Source organism: Pongo pygmaeus, chromosome 12 (genome assembly GCF_028885625.2).
Source record: "Pongo pygmaeus isolate AG05252 chromosome 12, NHGRI_mPonPyg2-v2.0_pri, whole genome shotgun sequence".
NCBI classification, from domain to species: Eukaryota; Metazoa; Chordata; class Mammalia; order Primates; family Hominidae; genus Pongo; species Pongo pygmaeus.
The window spans coordinates 102802606-102821593 of NC_072385.2; the positions used below are offsets into that span (position 1 = coordinate 102802606).

The window sequence follows — 18988 nt, forward strand, 5'->3', positions numbered from 1 at the left end:
TATTTTTTTGTCTTTTTAAGTTTCTTAAAAATTGGTGTTATATGATCATAGGGCATTATTTTACATTCATTTAGGTGTGATAATGGTGCTGCAGTTATGTTGGCAGATGTTATTAATTTGGGGAATGCATGCTGAAGTACTTCTCGGTTGTTTAGGGTTATTATTTAAGTGTTATATATTACAATATCTGTAATTTACCTTTCAGTGGTTCAGCAATTATAAACCCATGCATATGTGGGCACGTATATATATATGGCAAAACATTAACTGTTTTTGAATCTAGGTATATTACATGTGTGGGTGTGGAATATACTGTTGTTCTATTTTTCCATATGTTTGAAAATTTTTATAATAAAGTGGCCTGTAAAAGAAATTCTTCCAGTGATACTAATTTTCTCTGTTTTGAGAACCACTGATGTAGAGCTATAGAACACGTGACCAGTGACGGTCTGTGAGTGGTCTCTCCACGTGACTAATTATGACATGGATTGTCTATGCTCCTGGTTCCAGTTTAAGAAGAAAATAAAAGAAAATCTTTTAAATTTCTTCCTTGATGTCTCATCAGAATTGGAGCCACTTTTCCTCTGCAATACTGGTGAGGTTCTATTTTCCTTTGCTTCGTTTTGACAATCCGATTTGTCTGTTAGACTGAAATATTGAAACAGTACACCATCTTTCCCATTTCCAGGGAGGCCTACAGGTGGAGCTGATTGGACTTAAAGGTATTGATTAGATCAGTGGCTCCCAAACTTGGGTGCCTAGAGACATCATCCATAAAATTTCAGCAGGCTTAGGGTGAGGCAGTGGCATGTGACTCTTAGCAATAACAAGAGATAATTCTAATGTATATCTAGGTTTGAGACCCAGTGTTTTAAACTATGATGACAACAAAGTCAAGGTCATGGGTTTGGTTCCCAATTTAAGAGATATTTAGCTTTTCATGAAGAAAAGTTGTATTCCATAGTTACATTCTCTACACCATACTCTGTTCTACCATTTTAAAATAAGGGTCCTGGTAGAAAAAAAAATGAACCAGGAAAAAGAAAAAGGTAAATGCATTAGGGCAATTTACAACAATGACAACAACAAATATATATATATATATATGCACAAAATCATATATATATAAAATACGATTTTTCCTTCTTGTTAGAATTTGGTACATTCTGTTACAGAGGTGGCTGCAAGTTATTGATGGGTGAAAAGAGGTTTTTATTCGTTGTTCTTTCATTACCAAATGTATCAACTACCTCAGGAATTTTGGATGAAAAGGTAAAAATGTTTTGTCAGCATCAGTGAATCGTGATAAAAATGAGTGATGTTTTTAATGAAAAACACTTGATGAACACTTACCAGGCAAGCATGAAAGGAGAAATTGAACCTCAGGAAACAGAAAAATTAACCCCCACTCACCAAACCATTTTTGTGATTAACACTTTCTGGGACTTCCAAAAGAAAGGAAATGCTGTAAAGGAAAACAAGAGCAGCTCTCTGGCATGGCCCTGGTTTCTGCAGCAGGAATCAGCAGGATCCTTCACCGGCACACCATAAAGCAGCTTCCCTTGTTCTTATGTAATACGTCTTTGCAGCTTAAACCTTTAATTAACCAGAGATGTCATCAAGAAAAGTTTGCTAAGGAAGAGGATGCCTGGTTTAATTAAAAAGATCTTTAATAGTTATTAAGGAAATCAATTTGGAATTCAGGCCTGAGAGCAGTGATGGGGGAAGAAATCACTGAGAGGAACTTTTCCATCTCTCTGGGTAATGGATTTTAACCCTTTGATCTACTCTGCTTTAAAACCCCCAGGGCAGTGGTCCAGGGCATGGAGAGGGATGCTTGTCACTCATCATTTTTAAATCTACATCCCAGATCTAAGAGAGCACTTCTGCCTTATATGGCAGAAGCCAAGCCTTTCTGGAATGCAGTTATCCTGGCAATTGAAAGAAATAGGAAACCTTAATAAATTGAAAATCTCCTACCTCATAAGTATAAGCTATTTTTTCCCCAAAGAGATGCATTATTTCTCCCTGAGGATTTGCACTTGGACTGTACATCAGGCGTTTTCCCATTACTGCTCCAACTGGCCTTCTTTGGATCAAGCTAGAAAAAGGGATTTGGCTCTTTGGAGCATAAGAGAAATATTATTTTCACTTGTCTCATGAAAATGATGACACAAAAGGTGAAATAGCCAGAGGACGGGCAAAATAAATTGTGTGGCAAAAACTGTAAAAGGAAAAGAGTTTTTCTTTTAAAAAACAGCATTCTGCCAACAGGGGAATGATATTAATATCATCATCTGATGCAGCCCAGTTGAATTCGAACACTGAAAGCACTTCTCAAATAATCTATGTTTAATTAACATTTGCACAGCACTTAGAGAGGGAAACTGAAGACAGGTGCAGTGCAGAGCTGCAAAAACGACTTTGCTGTTGCAATGTAGCTATTTCTCAGGTGGACTGAAGCGTCTCTACCTAGGACTCAACATTACTCAACAGAAACCCAAGAGGAAGGACCAGATCTTTAACACTCAAGGCGTTGTTCAAATCACCAGCTTACATTTTCTAGAAGAGCTGGAATAGGCCTTATTTATTTGTATTCCTCACAGCAAATTGCCCAGAGTCTTGGTCACAGTGTCTTTGTTCATTGTTTTGCTCATTACCTAGAAACTTCTGGGCTTAGCAGCCTCCCCACCCCACCGTAGAAATGCCTCAGCTCCCTGATTCACTTGTCCTGTGAAACCTAGTGAGGGATGTCACTTGGGAGCAATGTTGGGTAATGCAGATATGTTATAGCCCACAGTTTACCAATGAACTAATCTTTCTGTAGGCAGTTCGTGCAATTTCTCTGGGCTCCACTTTTCTCAATTACAAAATGAGGAGTATTGAACTACATTAGAGTCCAAGGCCCCTCCTAATAAAATCTGGTGCACTCTTTCCCCTTTGTCCTAGCTTGGTAGATCTGTTCCCACGTTAGAAGATGGAAACCAGGAAAACTTCAGTACTTATGGAAACACTGGTGGCTGGAGTAGAGGTTGCAAACTGGCAAGCAGCAGGCTGGATTCAGACTGCAGACCTGTTTATTTAGCCCATCCAATGTTTTGGTGGGCTGGTGGTGGGGGTGACTGAATTAACTGATAACAGTTAAAATCCAGGAGGTTTCACATCGTCATCTGGACTTATGCTTTTGTTGAGAGATTGGAAACCTCTGGCAACACTTTACTGGCACTGGCAATGATGAGTTGGAGCTGATTCCTTGCTACTCCAGTGTGGACCCCACTACTCCCTACTGTGTCCTCAACATGAAGGTTGAATAGCAGTTTCATTGTTGTCATTGTGTTTATGCTGTTTTCCCCCCGACCCTATCCCATTTCACTCATTCATGTTACTTTCATGGCCCATGTAGGTATGTGGGTGAGAGGAAGAGGTTGTTGGAAGAATGAGTGGAGTCTGGTGTCAGGAATCCCTTGCCCTTCAAAGAGACAATGTGCTGCTACCTGGCTGCTTCCATGAGCTGCAAGGTGGGTAAAACATCTTCAGTTGGGTGGATAGGATAAGACTGTCATTGACTGATATGCGCAACCTAATTACTTCCTTAGTTACTTAAAGCTGGCTTCATTTGTCCAAATTGTCTCTTCTTTGGATAAGCATCTTGACTATTGTTTACTTTGAATAATGCCCCACGTGAACAGAGTATCCCAAGTTCAGCACACATACAAAACAACTTAAATAGCAAACCCACATTTTTATTCATCTAAGAAAAGCAATCTTCCTTCTAGAACCATTACCAGAAGTCCTCCTGTTGATTAGAGTGGCCTCTAATTTATTGTCTAAAATAGAAATTTCTTGAAAGTAAAATGAGGCAGTATAATAATTATGCCAGAAAAATCAGAATAAACCAGGAATTTCCCAAGCAAACTGGGGCATAAAGCCACCCTGATGTGCAATATCTGGTAGTGACTTGATGACAAAATCTGCTGTCGGTCACTAGACCCACAGCAGGTCTGGATTGTCCCAGGTCCACTCCTGGGGTATGCTTGGCTCCTCTTGCTGTTGAAGTCCTAGCCAGACTGGAGAGGCCCCATCACAGTTCTATTCCTTCTTGGATTTGAGCTCTCCTGCCCACTTCTACCTTTCACTCATGCCTCTAAGCTTAAGCCTAACAGGAAAGACTGTCTTTGTCAGAGATAATGCAAGTGGCTCTCAGATTTGGTTGTCTGAAATTGGGGACCCGGGGAGTGACATCTGTTCTTAGATCCTTCTATTTCTTCTGCCTGTGCTGCTGTCTTTCAGAGTCTCCTCTAGATAATTCAAGGGAAATAATTTTCTTTTTTTTCTTTTCTTTCTTTCTTTTTTTTTTTGGAGATGGAGTTTCGCTCTTGTTGCACAGGCTGGAGTGCAATGGTGCGATTTCAGCTCACTGCAACCTCTGCCTCCTGCATTCAAGCCATCCTCCTGCCACAGCCTCCTGAGTAGCAGGGATTACAGGTGCCTGCCACCATGCCCAGCTAATTTTTGTATTTTTTACAAGAGACAGGGTTTCACCATGTTGGTCAGGCTGGTCTCAAACTCCTGACCTCAGGTGATCTGCCCGCCTTGGCCTCCCAAAGTGCTGGGATTACAGGCGTGAGCCACTGCACAGGTCTCTTTTACTTTTCTTTAGGCAAACTGGGTCACACCTTCATGCTAGAACTTTGCATATTCTATAAGGGCTGGGGGGAGGTGGGGGAAATTTCTCAGATCACCACAGGGCACCATCACTGAAGATCAAACCACTTTACACAACCAGCAAAGACATATCATTGTAGCAGTATTAAGTTTTACACTTGGCATTTGGGTGAGGAACAAAGAAAGTTTGGGGCATTTCAAACAATAAAAGAAGCTGGCTTTTGAAATGCAAAGATATAGATCCCTTTCAAGGAATCGAATATAAGAATAAAAGGAGGGAGAGGAGTTGAGGGTAGTGGGCTGGTGAAAGGAGTTGTTTAATGGAAAGAGAAAGATCCAGAAAGGTGACTGTCAGATCCCTTAGATAAAGCCACCCATCTACCCATCAAAGATGAGAGGAAAATCCAGCTGGCGTTATTCTTTTGACAAAGATTCACCGACGTGGCAGAAAGATGAGGTAAGGGGTTTGTAATAGCTCATCCTCATTCACCACGTGGTTTAAACTATTCCATCGCTCACTCTATAAGAAAGCCTTGCAGGAGACCCAGGACATGCAGTTTTGACAGGATCTACAGTGGCAAGGAAAATGGAGAGGAACACAGAGGAAAGGGGAGCTGATGTATTATTTACAGTGGAGAACTTGAACAGAGTCAACTGCAGGAGTCAGCCCAAACACTTGTATCTGTATGACTGTGGAATAAAGACAGACAGATCTTTGAATTTTCACTGCCGCTCTTTTTGCTGCTGGGGAACGCTGCCAGGGCTGGGCCAGCATGTGTGCAGCTCATCTTCTCACTGTGCTGCAATCTGCCCTGCTACCGCTTACCTTTCCCTATGGCCCAGAAGAGGTAAAGACCTCAACAGAAAACTGTCTGGGCCTCTGTGGGTGAAATTTCATTAGGTTGGCACAGAGGGTGTCTCGCTGGTTGTGACAGGTCTAATAAGCGTGCAGATGGCAAGAAGCACACACAGCCACTCGCGCACACACAGCCTCCCTGAAGTCATGCAGTGGGCAGAGAGGAGGGACTCGGAGAATCTGATCCAAAAGGAACAAAGGCTGCAGCCTCTGCAGTGGGCTGAGCGAGAATGACGGAGAGACGGCTACAGGAAACGAGAAGCGAAGTGTGAGAATCCACAGCAAAAGCTGCCGCAGAGCATATGCATCGGACTTCACAGCTTCCTCCTTCTTCCAGCTTGCATTTGCTCCATATGCTGCTTTACACTGCTTTCCGGGCCATAATGGGTTTCATTCCATAGTTTTTATACTAACATGAATGACTCACATCTGCTCCAGTACCCAATTTGCTCTCTAATGTCTTCGGCTGTGAGGAGAGAACAGAACTCGCCAACAACAGGAGTGGTAAAGAAGGTCCTGATCCAGGACAAGAAAGGTCAGAACCCTAAATGCGTCAGCTGGGAGGGTCTTTGAGAGAACATGACATTGCAGATGGGAAACCACAGACCCAGAGAAATGAGGAGCTTGGCTCAACAATAACGAGACTGAGGAGGTAGATCTGTTTTAGGGCACCAGGAGAGTCCTAGTTCAGAGTGTATTTATTTTTTTCATTTCCTGCCATGTTAAATCTTTTGCTAGGAGCTTTTCCTCCCCATATTGGCTGTGATAAGAAAAAAGTAACTTGGATTAATCGCCAATGATAGCTAATCCCCTGCTGGGATCAACCATACTCTGCATTACTTAAACTTGTTATTTTATTTATTCATTTTTTGAGACAGGGTCTCGCTCCATCACCCAGGCTGGAGTGCAGTGGTGAGATCATAGCTCATTGCAGCCTCAAAATCCTGGGCTCAAGTAATCCTCCTGTCTTAGCCTCCCAAGTGGCTGGGACTAGAGACACCTGCCACTTCGCCTGGCTATTTTTTGTTGTTGTTGTTGTTTAGAGAGAAGCTCTCGCTATGTTGCCCAGGCTTAAAGCTGGTTATTAAAGAGTTTAAAATATATTCCTGAGCATGGGGGACCCCTGGATAGACTGGGTCCCTGGAGAAACCTACAGAACTAGGCCCCGAATGGACACTCACCTCACTTCCACATGTTTGAAGTCCCACTTGAAATCTACTTCAGTCCTAATGACATTTATTGGTTTGACAACCCAAACTGATATCTGATATGATCTCTGGATGGATCAGCTAATGACACCTAGCAAAACTGGATTCCCTTGACAGCTTCCATAGGCCCAGGAAATCTTCCTCACTTGAGTAGAGGACAAAATAATGATTTGAGAAGAAAATTATTCCTGGAAGGAAATTCCCACTCTCCGAGACATTGCAGTCCCTGCATGGAGCTGCCTTCACCCCAGGGCCTCAGTTTCCCCATATGCCAAACAGTCAGAATGAGGCACCTCAGCATCTCAGCAGTGTGGTGAGCAGTGTGGTGGTGCTGCACCATCTCAAAAGCTTAGCGGTGTTCTTGTGTAACTGTCTGCCATCTGTTACTCAGAAGCGGCATTACAAAGCACTGAGCAATGGACTCCTGTGCTGCAGCTTCTGCCTAGAGCCAACAGCAGCTCAGCAGCTTGCCTGGGGGTCCCCTGCAGAGCCTGCAGCAGAACGCTTTGCAGGCCCGAACCTGCAGGTCCAGGGTGAGGCTCCTGAAAGAGGTCCAAGGTGCTTGGGATGCTGCAGAGGTGAGTTCTCTCGCTGCTCCCTCTACCCCTCCCATGATGGTCATCTACCTGGGCCTTTGCTGGGACAAAGCATTGGCTGGGGAGCCTACTCCCACCTTTCAGTGTGCAGAGTTCTGATAAAGGCAAATGCTAGATCAGCCCTGGGGTTCTGTGTGATGGTCTTACAGCGCAGGTAATCTTGAAAGGGCTGGCAACAGTGCTCACCTTTTCTGGGCTGTTTAATTTCAACTGCGGTTCCCAACCCCAAACTTCTTATCTACAGTCCAGTCAAGAACTCTCTGAGGTTGAGGCAGGACTTCCCTGTGACTGAAAGATAAGGTACCAAAAACAGGAGGCTTTCAGTAGACGCCTCCATTTCTCAGTACATGTCTTTGGGGAGACATCTTATTGAAGAAGGAATTCCAGAGCCCTGATTTACAGCTGTCTCACCTGCGCAGAGGTATGGGAGCTTGCCCTACACTGAGCTCTATGGGGAGAGAAAGGCAGGGAGGATGGTGGCTGCCACAGTGGGTGCATCATTCTCACCTTCCCAAGAAACTCGATGAAGCAAGCAACCCTCCAACAAAAATGGCATAGTTCCCGCTGCCTCTGCTCCCCAGACAGAGCAAGGTTTCCCCACTTTGAGTGCTCAGATAACACCAGCACCTTGCATTCAGCTTTCACCACTACTCATTTGCTTGTCAGAGGAGGTATTTTCCCTCCATTTTACAGATGAGGAATCGAAGACTGGGAGAAGGTAAATGACTTACCCAAGACTCACACAGTGAGTGTGACAGCTAGGTCAGTACTCTCTGGTCAGTGATCTGGCCGTGATTCCAGCCTACTTGAGCCTACATGGGAATTGGAGTCAGAATTTTCTTTGCTTCTAGATCCAAGCGGTTTTAATCTGCAAGTGGGAGGGGGATACAATTCCCAAAGGCCCTCGGGAAAAGGGGCTTTTGAAAGATCACCCTCTGCACCCAGTATCCTCCTGCCCAGGGTCACTTTCCAAGAATCCCAAGTGGTTGCTCCAACTTTGGACCTCTTTTCTTGCAAGCACAAAGCCCTGATGCTTACAGGGAGAGAAAACCTTTATGGGAGATAATTGCGCCTTAATTTTTTAAAGGATATCTTTAAAGCTAAATTTAGACCAGCTCAGCTTTCCTTCCATTAAGCAGAAAAAGTTACCAGGCACCTGCAGGCAGGCATAGAAACACCCTGGGGAGTTGGCTGACCGCGGCCTTGGCCCTCAGTGGCCAGGCAAGTGAACCGCGGGTTTGGGGCAGCAGCCCTGCTGGCGCCCTGGAATCCCAGCGCTGGCTGTGGTAGGACGAGCACATTGAGGGTGGGACCCCGGCTTGAGCGCCACGTGCAGCCCCCGCGATGAGCGGGAAAGTCTTCCCAGGCACAGCGCCGCCTGGCGCGGGCCGGCCCTTGGGTCCCAGCTGGCAGCTGGGGGTGGCGGGCATCCCGAGTGCACCGCTCCCGCCCCGCGCCGCCTTGCCCCAACCCACGATGGTCTGGGAGCTGCGCCCAGGGCTCGGCGCGGGCGGCCCCGCAACAGCACCGAGCGCTTCGGTCGGCGGGCGGCGGTAGTGCCTCCTCTCAGAGCCCCGCTCACTCCCACCTGGGCTCGCTCGGAGTCGGCTTGTCTGTCGGGCCCGCCCTCCCCGCTCACTCCCTCCGCCCTCGTGCTCCTCCCGGGGTGCTTGGCACAGCCTTGGATTCCTCCCTCTCGCTGCTCGAGTCAGTTTCCCTATCCGTGGCAGCGGGCAAGGCGGCGGCGGCGGCGGCAGCCGCGGTGGCGGCGTGGGGAACATCTCGGCAGCCACCGCGCTTCTCCCGCTGGAGCGGGCGTCCAGCTTGGCTGCCCTCGGTCCTTCCCTGCCACGTTTCGGGTCGCCCTGCACCCCCCACCCAGGCTCGCTTCTCTTCGAAGCGGGAAGGGCGCCTTGCAGGATCCTGCCGCCCCTCCAACCGGATCCTGGGTCTAAAGCTCCCCAGAGCGAGGCGCTCGTCAGGACTCCTGCCCCGCCAACCCTGACCGCCGGGGGGTGCCCCAGGGACGTAGCGCCGCGGAGAGGAAGCGGCAAAGGGGACCATGCGGCGCCTGACTCGTCGGCTGGTTCTGCCAGTCTTCGGGGTGCTCTGGATCACGGTGCTGCTGTTCTTCTGGGTAACCAAGAGGAAGTTGGAGGTGCCGACGGGACCTGAAGTGCAGACCCCTAAGGTAGGCGGCTTGCCGGCGCGCTGGCGCGGAGCAGTGGCTTGCGGGAGGGCGCGCAGCCCACGTGCCGGGTTTGCGGGCTCCCGGGAAACCAGGGCGAGGGTCTGGGTGCTGTGAGCAGGTAACAGCCGCCGGATGTGGCTACCATGTGATGTTTCTGGATTTTAAAACGCTCGGGGGCATCTCCGGACCCGCGGTGTGCATGAGTGGCAGTGGGTGTGGGTAGTGGGCGCGCGCTCGCCTGCGGAGCGGGGCTCCCAACTTGAGCTGCGCGCGAGGGTCCCGGGGCGGAGGGGGCGCTGCAGACGGGCGGCCCAGGGGCTGGCGGTCTCCGGGCGCTGCCAGAGAGTCGCCGGCGGTCGGGTCGGGCCAGCGCCCGGGCGAAGTGTGGCGGCTGCGCTGACCTCCTTACCGCAGCTGCCAGGCCCGACCTGGGGAGGCGGGAGGCCGGAGGCCGGGTGCGCCGCGCGCGCCTGTGTGTTGCGGGCGAGCGCCTTGCAGCCTCCCGGGCGGCTGCCACCCCTGTTCTCTAACTGTTCCCGACCTTCTCAGCTGCATTGGAAGTTGAATGTGCCCAGAACACCACGAAAGAGCCTGTAAAAACAGACGCCTTGGTATTGGCGGGGAGTTGAGGAAATGGGAATCCAAGTGGCTTTTCCAACTCCTGCCCAGTCAGTTCCTGTGAGGGAGCCAGAAGGTTCCCCCTATAGGCTCACTCTTAGGTTCAGATTCAGAGCCCTGTAGGGGCAAAGGGAAAACTTCCCCATGGCTCTCCGAAGGTTCACTGAAAATCAGTTGACAAAAGGCAGATCAATAGGAGAAAAGGCATAATAATTTATTTGATCATAGTTTTTCGTGACATGGGAGCCTTCCGTTTTCTCTTCACAGATTTGGCCCGGGGACACGGAAGGAGGCCTCTGGGGGATTTCCTGGCCAGCCAGGCAGTCTTTATAAACTGGGTCCAGAACAGTCGTCTAGGGGTCTGGGCAAAAGCCTTGGAGGAGCTTATGGTCGGAAATGGGAGACTGAAAAACAGGAAGATGTGGGCGGGAGGTGGCGTCTCACCAGTTAAGTACAGTACAGAGGGCCTACTGTGTGCCAGGCGCATAGTAGGTGCCTTCTTCATAAGTAGTTGTAGGAGTTAGGTGGTAATATGCTTGTTTCATAGATCAGGAAAACAGGTTCAGGGTCTTTAAGTCACTTACCTTAAGTCGTTCTACTGGTTTGAACTCCAACCTCCACGCTCAGGGTTTCCAGTATATCAAGTTGCCTCTCGGTTTCCTCTTTTTAACCAAGTCTTCTAGCACTTATGTTCTGGAATCTTGCCAATGCTTTGTCGATTTCAACAAGCATTTATTTAGCACCTATTGTGTGCTCAGGCAGTGTGTTAGGTGCTATGGGTAGAGAGAGAGAGAATTTACTGTCTGGGGGGAGAGGAGTTCACTCATCATTGGACCAGGATGTGAGGTGTGCATAGGGCTAAGATGGTTCAGTGCACTGGGTGTCATGGGAGCCTGAGGGCTCCCTGGAGGAGGAGGACATAACAGAGCTGAGCTGAGAAGGATAAACAGGTTTGTCAGTAGGTAAAAAGGGCATTCCAGGTAGAGGTTAACTGCACGAAACAGGCTCAGAGGAATGACACAGCACGTTGTGTGAGTTTGGCATAATTTGAGCACAAAGTGTGTGGAGGTTGGAGGGATAAAGTTTAGGGAGGTGTGTAGGGGCTGGGTGGGGTAGAATCTTGTGGGTGTGAAGACCCTTGGAGAGGGTCAGGCAGTGAGGTGGCGAGGCCAGATTGATGACTTCAAACCACCTTTAATAGCACCAGATCACTTTTCTCACTCAGCCCCTGCCCATAGATCTGGAGAGCTTTTCTTCTTTTTCCCTAAGTGGTTCTGCTCCCTGTGATGTAGTTAATGATGCCTGCAGGGACATGAACTTTCTCTGTTTTGCTTTGACCCTCATTACCTTAAGCTTGCTTATTCTTAGTTTACACCAGAGATCTGGGACAAGAGACCTGTTTCCTTCTTTGTGCACTCTTTGTCCCTCCTCCTCTCCTGCCTCTTCTTATCCTGGCGTGTGCTCAGCACACATTTATCACAGGCAGCTGTATGCCAGGCTCTGTGCTGGGTTTGGGGGCTGCTATGATGAGCATGCTGTGTCCCTGTCCTTTGGCATGGGGGTGGGGGGCCACATAAGTTCCAGGATGAGGCAGAATTACCAACAAATGAGTGGTACTTTGAGGTGGGGAGTGGTTTAGTAGCAGAAGTCAGGACATCGTACTGTGCAGTCACAAAAGAGGAGGTTTTCTAGTTTTCTACCGGTTGCTCTTTGTCTTAACATCTTATTCCTTCTTTTCCTCATTTTCTGTATCCTTCTATAACCACGAATTTTTATAGACTTAGAAAATCTTGACACCTCTTACTATTAGGTGTCTTCTTTTTTTTTGTTAGTATTTTTCTTCTTCCTGTTTTTCCCTTGTATGTATGTCGCTCTGTATCTTAGTGTGTATGTACCTGAGAAGAGAGGAAGAAAGACAGAGACTCCTTAGGTAACACCAAAACAGTTTTATTCCCTGTGACTTTGTATGACAAGTCCAAATTTGTATGACAGGTTCAAAGGAGCACAGTGGTACCAAAACCTGGCTGCATGTCAGAATCACCTGGTGAGCTCCATTAACATGCAGATTTTTGGGCTTACTATAGAGATTATGACCCTGTGAGTTTGGGAGAAGGTTCTAGAATTACTATTTTTACCAGGGCTGCATGTGATTCTGAAGCAGCCTATTGATGGGTGGCATTTGGGAGCTAGATGAAGAAAACCAAGTCGTTGATTGTGATTTGGTTGGCTCCATGTAAATATGGTCAGATGATTTTCTTTTTGAGTGTGCTCAGGGACCTAACCCATGTGAGCCTATGCGTGCATATTAAATAACAGCCACCAGCATTTCTATAGTGCTTTACAAATTCACAGACTCCGTTTACATATATTAGTTCATTTAATACTCACAACTGCACAAGGGAGACAAGATAGTGCTTTTATGCAGATGACATTAAGGAGGTGAAAAATTTGGCCCAAGCTAACCAAGCTGTCCAAGTGGCAGCATCAGGACAAGAATGGAATGGGATCCCTCCTGAAACTGCCCACTGCTTGCTTTTTCCATGCCATTAAACCTAGAGACTGCCTGAATTGACAGCAGGAATTCCCCACCCACTTCCCAGAGCTCCCATCGCTCATCCCTAGATCCTCACCCTTGGAGAGCTCCCAGGGGGTTTGTGTAAGGGAGGTGCTAAGGCAGGAGCTACTGTGGAGGGACATCACCCCTGCCCTTGGAAGGCACCATGTGGGGCACAGGAGGCTCCCCTCATTGGATGGAGCACACCTTGATGAGGAGAGTCCCTGTGTTGGGTGGTTGCAGAGGTGTTGGTGTAGGAGGCCGTTTGCCAGGGCAGAGATTGTTTCTTCAACAGTAGGAATTCGGATGAGACTTCTATCATAGGGAAAAAAATTGGTTTTTGAGTGAGTTCTGTGTTCTAGGTTTTCCTAGCATGTAATCATGGGGACAGCTCTTTGCCTTGGACATGCCTTGGAGAGGTTTTCTTCCTGCTCAGCCCTCTAGGCATCTTCCCAGCATGGGTGAGGGAGTCAGCTTTTCTTCCAAAGCAAGAGGAGTGGGCTCCCTTCCTTTGAGTGTATTCAGAGAAGTTGGGAAAGGTGTAGAGATTGGAGAGAGCTGTATTAAGGGCTCCTGGCCTGGGGAACCACCCGACCCTTAGATTCTGTGGAGCAGATTGCCTTCGGAGAGGCAGGTTCTGGTTCTGGGCCATCAGGCCCTTGTTCTCTTTTCTTCATGGTCTTAGGAAATGTCTCCATTCACCTAATGACAGGATCTCCAAAGTGGACGGGATGAAATGAAATCTCTGGTCGCTGGGCCCCAGTGCAAGTGAAGTGAAGAAGGCATGCTATCCTCCTGGTTTAAGGAAATTTATTAGACTTTTTTCTTAGTTTCAAGAAGGGCTGGTTCTTTCTATTAATAGCTCAAGTAAAGAGTTCTTTAAATTTGACTTTTTAATGTTAATTTCATTCTTTTACTGCCTCCCCCCCAATTATCCAGCAAAGCTCTAATTTCTAACTGAAAAATCATGTAACAAATTCAATATTTTAATTCAGACTGTATTTGAATGGTAAATACTATGCCACTTAACAGTAGCTGAAAAATGTTTTAATTTCTTCTCTCCCTATCATTTGTTTGCCATTTGGAGAATCATACAATAACTGACTAAAATTTTAAAAATATCAGGAAATTTGTCTCTTATTTCCAAGAAACTAAATATAGTCCAGGTGCTTAGGGCTTAGTAAAAGCAAAAGAATTGTAGGCCTGAGGGTAATTTTCGAGGAAGGTATTGGAAATGTAAAGGCTTTGAATAAAATGCCTCTGGCCTATGTAAGTGTATTGGTGCTGTACTAGAAATACAACAAACACCATTAGAAAATACCTTGTCTTTCTGTAAAATTTGCATCCCACCAATGCCTTAAGTATATGACACTGTTATTTTATTCCTCATTTAGTAGATAATTTCTCTCATTAAAAAAAGTCGTGAATTTTAGAGAGAGAGACCCTATTAATCTACTCATACTCGGTATGTGCATATTGGACTCTGTCCAGGGAATTTTGTAACCGTCCAACGGGTTCTTGTTGCCCGCTTCCTAGACAGAGCCAATGTATCAAGACAGGGGAATTGCAATAAAGTGTTTAATACACGCAGAGCGGCTGAATGGAAGACTGGAGTTTCATTATTACTCAAATCAGTCTCCCCGAAAATTCAGAGACTGGGTTTTTTTAAGGATAATTTGGCGGGTAGGGGGCCAGGGAGTGGGAAGTGTTGATCGGTAGGGTTGGAGATGAGATCATGGAGAGTCAAAGCTGTCCTCTTCCTCTGAGTCAGTTCCTGGGTGGGGGCCACAAGACCAGATGGGCCAGTTTATCAATCTGGGTGGCGCTAACTGATCCACCCAGTGTAGGATCTGAAAAATATCTCAAGCACCAATCTTAGGTTTCACAGTAGTGATGTTATCCCTAGGAGCAACTGGGGAGGTTTAGAATTTTGTGGCCTCCAGCTGCATGACTCCTAAACCATCATTTCTAATCTTGTGGCTAATTTGTTAGTCCTACAAAGGCAGTCTGGTCCCCAGGCAAGATGGGGGTTTCTTTTGGCAAAGGGATGTTTTCATTTTTGTTTCAGGGTTCTTCCCAAAGTTAGTGCAGCCTACACCCAGGATTGAACAAAGACAGCTTGGAAGTTAGAAGCAAGATGGAGTCGGTTAGGTCAGCTCTCTTTCGCTGTCCTAATTTTCTCATTGTTGTAACTTTTGCAAAGGCAATTTCAGTGTGACTCTGGCATGACCAGAAGTAGCCCGTGATGAGATGCATGCTCATCCTTTCAGTTGCTGTGCAGGTGCCTGTATAAGGTGCTGTGCTTTTTTTCCATTCTAAGGCAGTTCCCTGGAGGAGGCGTCTGGGTGGTGGTACACAGCTGGCTCCTGCAGAGGCTCTTGTGAGTGACTGAGAAATATGCAAATGGCAGGTTGGAATCCCAGGTAGTCAAGAAATCTTATGTGGTCACTTTCTAGATGTCAAGAAGCTTTTTCTAAAACAAAAACAAAAACAAAAACAAAAACAAAAAACTAAAACACTGAGCCTCTATCCTATGGGTCTGGTGAGAAATTCACCCTGGGTCATTTTTGGCCTATTCTGGGTTGTCCCAAGGCCCAGAGTCCAGGCCTCTGGTTGTCAGTGCTGAGTCAGTGGCAGATGTGCTGTGTCCCAGCTCCCTTTCACTCTCCTAGCCCACTCTCTCCCCCAGGTCCCTGCAGGAGGCCCTGTCCCAGGGACCTGCAGATGGAATCTCTTAGTCAGGCTGGGGAACTCTATCTCTCCCTAACTTTTGTTTCCCAAAGTGACCTGATAGTTTTTGGAAAGAAATACCAGGAATTCCTCTCTCAAGCTTCCCCAGAGGCACAGAATGATACCTACTCAAATCAGAGAAGACAGAGGGGCAAAGCAGGAAGGGAAGATCCATTAATGGCCCTGTCACAAGCCTCCCCAGTCTGTCCAGAGACTAACCTTTTTCAGGGCTGCCCATCTGGTTGTATCGTTTAAAAGTGCTAATTTCCACTCATCAGAGGTCATTTATAAACTGAACAGGGACGGAATAAGGCTGCTGTGGGCTGACGCCTGAAGCTCAGGATTCCTGCGCAGTCTGGTTTTTATGCCGTCTGATTTTACCTCCTGCTCCTACATCCTTCACCATGCCTCCCCATCCCAGCTTTCTAAAGTGGTCTTATTCATTGTCAGACACCCAGGAACCAATTTTTGAAGACCTTCATTGCTTGAGCCCTTGTTTCATTTCTAATGTTTGCAGTTTTGTCACTCTTCTATAGCATCCCAAAGTCCCCAGTGCATTTTTTGGAAAATAATCTGAATTAGAAAGCAGGGCCAGATCCCCAGCTCCTCTCCTGGGGGAGTCTGTGAACCCTGCCATGGCTTTTGAACATTCCACGCCAGAGACCCAGAATCGTAGACTCACCATCTGTTTGGGGAAGTGAGTCTGGACATGCCCGTGCCCTCTACCACTGGCTGCAGACCCCTGCCACTTGCCTGTATTTATCCTGGGCTGGGTGTGAGCCTTTTTCCTCACAGGGTCCTCAGGGACTTATGCTGCACACAAGCGGCAGGAGATAGAGAGAGTCCCACCTTCTCTAGCTCCCATCATGTCAAGATCAAGTGTGTTTTACTCTCTGAGTTTCCTGATAGACATGGCAGCCAGTTCGGCCACTGGCAGTGCCAGGGGTGACTGAGATTCCTCTCTTCCTGGCTCATTCTCGTTAACTGTGAAATGGGAGCAGCTCACTCTAGAACTGTCTGACCCCCACTTGCTTGCCAGCAGTCTGAATCTTTTCAGGTTAGTTATGAATAACTCTGAAGTGAGACCTTACGGCTATAAATAATTATACCACAGATACTCTGTGTCTATTACTTATCTTTTAATTATTTTACCAGAAATGCTAGATTAACCAAAAGATAAATCAGTCTCAGTCCTCAGATGTTGAGCTGATTAAGAAAGAACCCCTTTGGGATACTGAAGAACATGAACACACACATATACACACACAGGCACACACACACAGAGGTAACCTGGGGAATTCTGCAGGAGCTCCTGCAATGTGCTGGCTCTGGTATTTTGGTATTTCAGAATAAATGGCCTGATGTGAGCTTCTGGGGTGACAGTCTTTGCATTTGGCAGTGGCTGCTGCTATCCCAGGGCCATTATAATGAGCTCTAGAGGCTGACAGAGGGACAGAGAAGGGGACATCTCTGTGGTGTGGGAGGTGGGTGCCACCCAGGGCATCCTCTTTCCTCCTGCTGTTCTATCCATGCTCCATCCTCCCCTTCACATTCTTCTTCTGTCCCCTGAAAAGCCAGCCTGGCTATACAGCCCCAGGGTCCTGGGACAGGGGCTCCAGTGGTGGCCGGCCCTCTGCCCTCTGCTCTGTAGGAGCCCAACACCTCCCTGCAGGCCCCAAAGTCAGGAGCAGCCACCTCTGAGAGCACCGCTCTGGACACAAAGCTAGTTCTTTCCTGAAGAAAGGAGGTTGCCACTCTGGCCTTTCTATCAGCAGGAGCTCTTATGGCTGGGAATACAGAGCCATCTGATCCCCTGCATCCTGGACAATGCTGGTTTCAAGTACAAAGCCTCTTCTGCATGCCATTTCCTGGAGACAAGATGAGGCACCTAAAAAATAATTAAATTCTCCTCATGTCACTTGTCTTCTTAACTGTAAGCACTACAGAGATCTTTCAAGGAAATGCAGGAGAGCAGGGCACACTCACATGTCCCTGCCCTGGGGTTTGAATGCCCAGATGAAGAGAACAACCACCCCGGCTGTCTTCTTCCTAATGATCCTGCTCTTGCAACCCAATCTGCATGCATGCTAGGCAAGGAGAGAGCCTGAAACATCTATAGAACTAGTAGGACCACTCTCTTGACGAGCTCTCTCCAGAGGTTAACTGTCTCTTTTCTCTGTTTGCACTGTGGTTTGGAAATAAGGATTTTCTTCCTTAGTTGTCTAGGCTGAAGATTTATGTAGCTTCTCTTATTCCTCAGAGAACAGTAATCATTCATGTCCCTCCCACCCCCCACCTCCCAGCCATAGAGACTGGTCCAATCAATATTTATATGCCCATCTCTCGCAGCTGCAACATGCAGGCATAATAGATGCCAGATTCCTTGATGGCCATTGAAAAATTAGCTGGTGCCTGTATTTCAGGCTCATTGTTTCCTAGGATCTCAGGGAGATCAGGCCACGTGGTCTGTGGATTAATTAAGGCACCCAGATAATTGGCTATTAATAGATGGCCAATTGATGGCTGCCAGCTGGGTGCTGAATTGACTAATGTCCTTATGGTAGGCAGGTGGTCTTTATCAGAAGAGGAACTAGCTGAAAGACTTTACTAATTAAAGGGTGAATCAGGAAAAGAAGGTAAGAGGTAGCTTCTTTCCCCACCACTTGGTGTGATGTTTTACAGTTTACAAAGCATTTATATCCACAGATGCCTCATTTGATCCTTACTGCGACCTTGTGAGGTGAGTGTTGTTATTGTTCTCGTTTTCTGAAGTGTGATGAATCTGAGGTGATAGCAGGGTAGGGACTTGGGCAAGCTAGCCTAACCAGCAAGTGGGCTTCAATTCGCTCTTTTGACTGTCACGCACATGCTGTTTCTGTTAGAGCCATGCTCAACTTCAGGTGAGATTCCTTTGCCAGGGAAGATGAAATATATATGTGTATGTTATATGTTTGTTTTCATATGGACAAAAAGCTAGTGCACTTGCTGAGAAAAGATGCCCTCTCTCTGCTGAAACACCAGCATTGCTTTGTTTTTTTTGTTTTTTTTTTTCAATTTTATTTTTTAACTTACAGAAGGGAACTGGAAAAGGGATTAAGGGAAATACAGAGCTTGTCTCTGGAAGGCCACGAGGGGATCTGGAGGACTTTGGGTTTTCTTCTAGGAAAGGCCAAGTTTAACCCATGCTTAGGCCAGTCAGGGCCAGTCCACAGGACCACTGCTTTCTGGAGTGGGAAGAGCTGGGACTGTAACGGCAGAGTAGGTGGTGCGAGAAGTGGAGAGGCTCTCCACCCTTCTCCCTCCCCACAAGTACCCCACATCAGGTACTGACTCCGGCCTTAGCCAGGAGCCCACACTGCCCTGCTACCACCTCCCTCCTGGGCCTGCAGGGTTTGCTGGCAGGACAGGAGTCTGTGCTGTTCATTCCTAGGCTGCTCCAAGTTAGAAATCAGCAGGGTTGTGGAGTTAAGACACAAACTGTTTGTTTGAGTCCCTTTCTTGATGAATGTGGTCCTTAAACCATAGGAAGCAATTCCCTTCCAAGAGGAAAAATGTCATTTGAAAGAACCT

General features: G+C 47.2%; 1 protein-coding gene across 3 annotated transcripts in view; it reads left to right on the forward strand.

The window, feature by feature from the left end:
- The first annotated feature begins 531 nt into the window (after positions 1-531).
- GALNT14 (polypeptide N-acetylgalactosaminyltransferase 14) overlaps positions 532-18988 on the forward strand; it is a 234215-nt gene continuing 215758 nt past the window's right edge. Inside the window, exons 1-2 of one of the 3 annotated variants that reach the window (XM_054476282.2) lie at positions 532-595; positions 3404-3518. In XM_054476282.2, the coding sequence (XP_054332257.1) occupies positions 3483-3518 (36 nt within the window). In that variant the 5' untranslated portion in view covers positions 532-595; positions 3404-3482. Of the gene's footprint in view, positions 596-3403; positions 3519-8905; positions 9517-18988 lie in introns of those variants that run through there. The other 2 variants (XM_054476284.2, XM_054476281.2) reach the window with 2 other exon arrangements.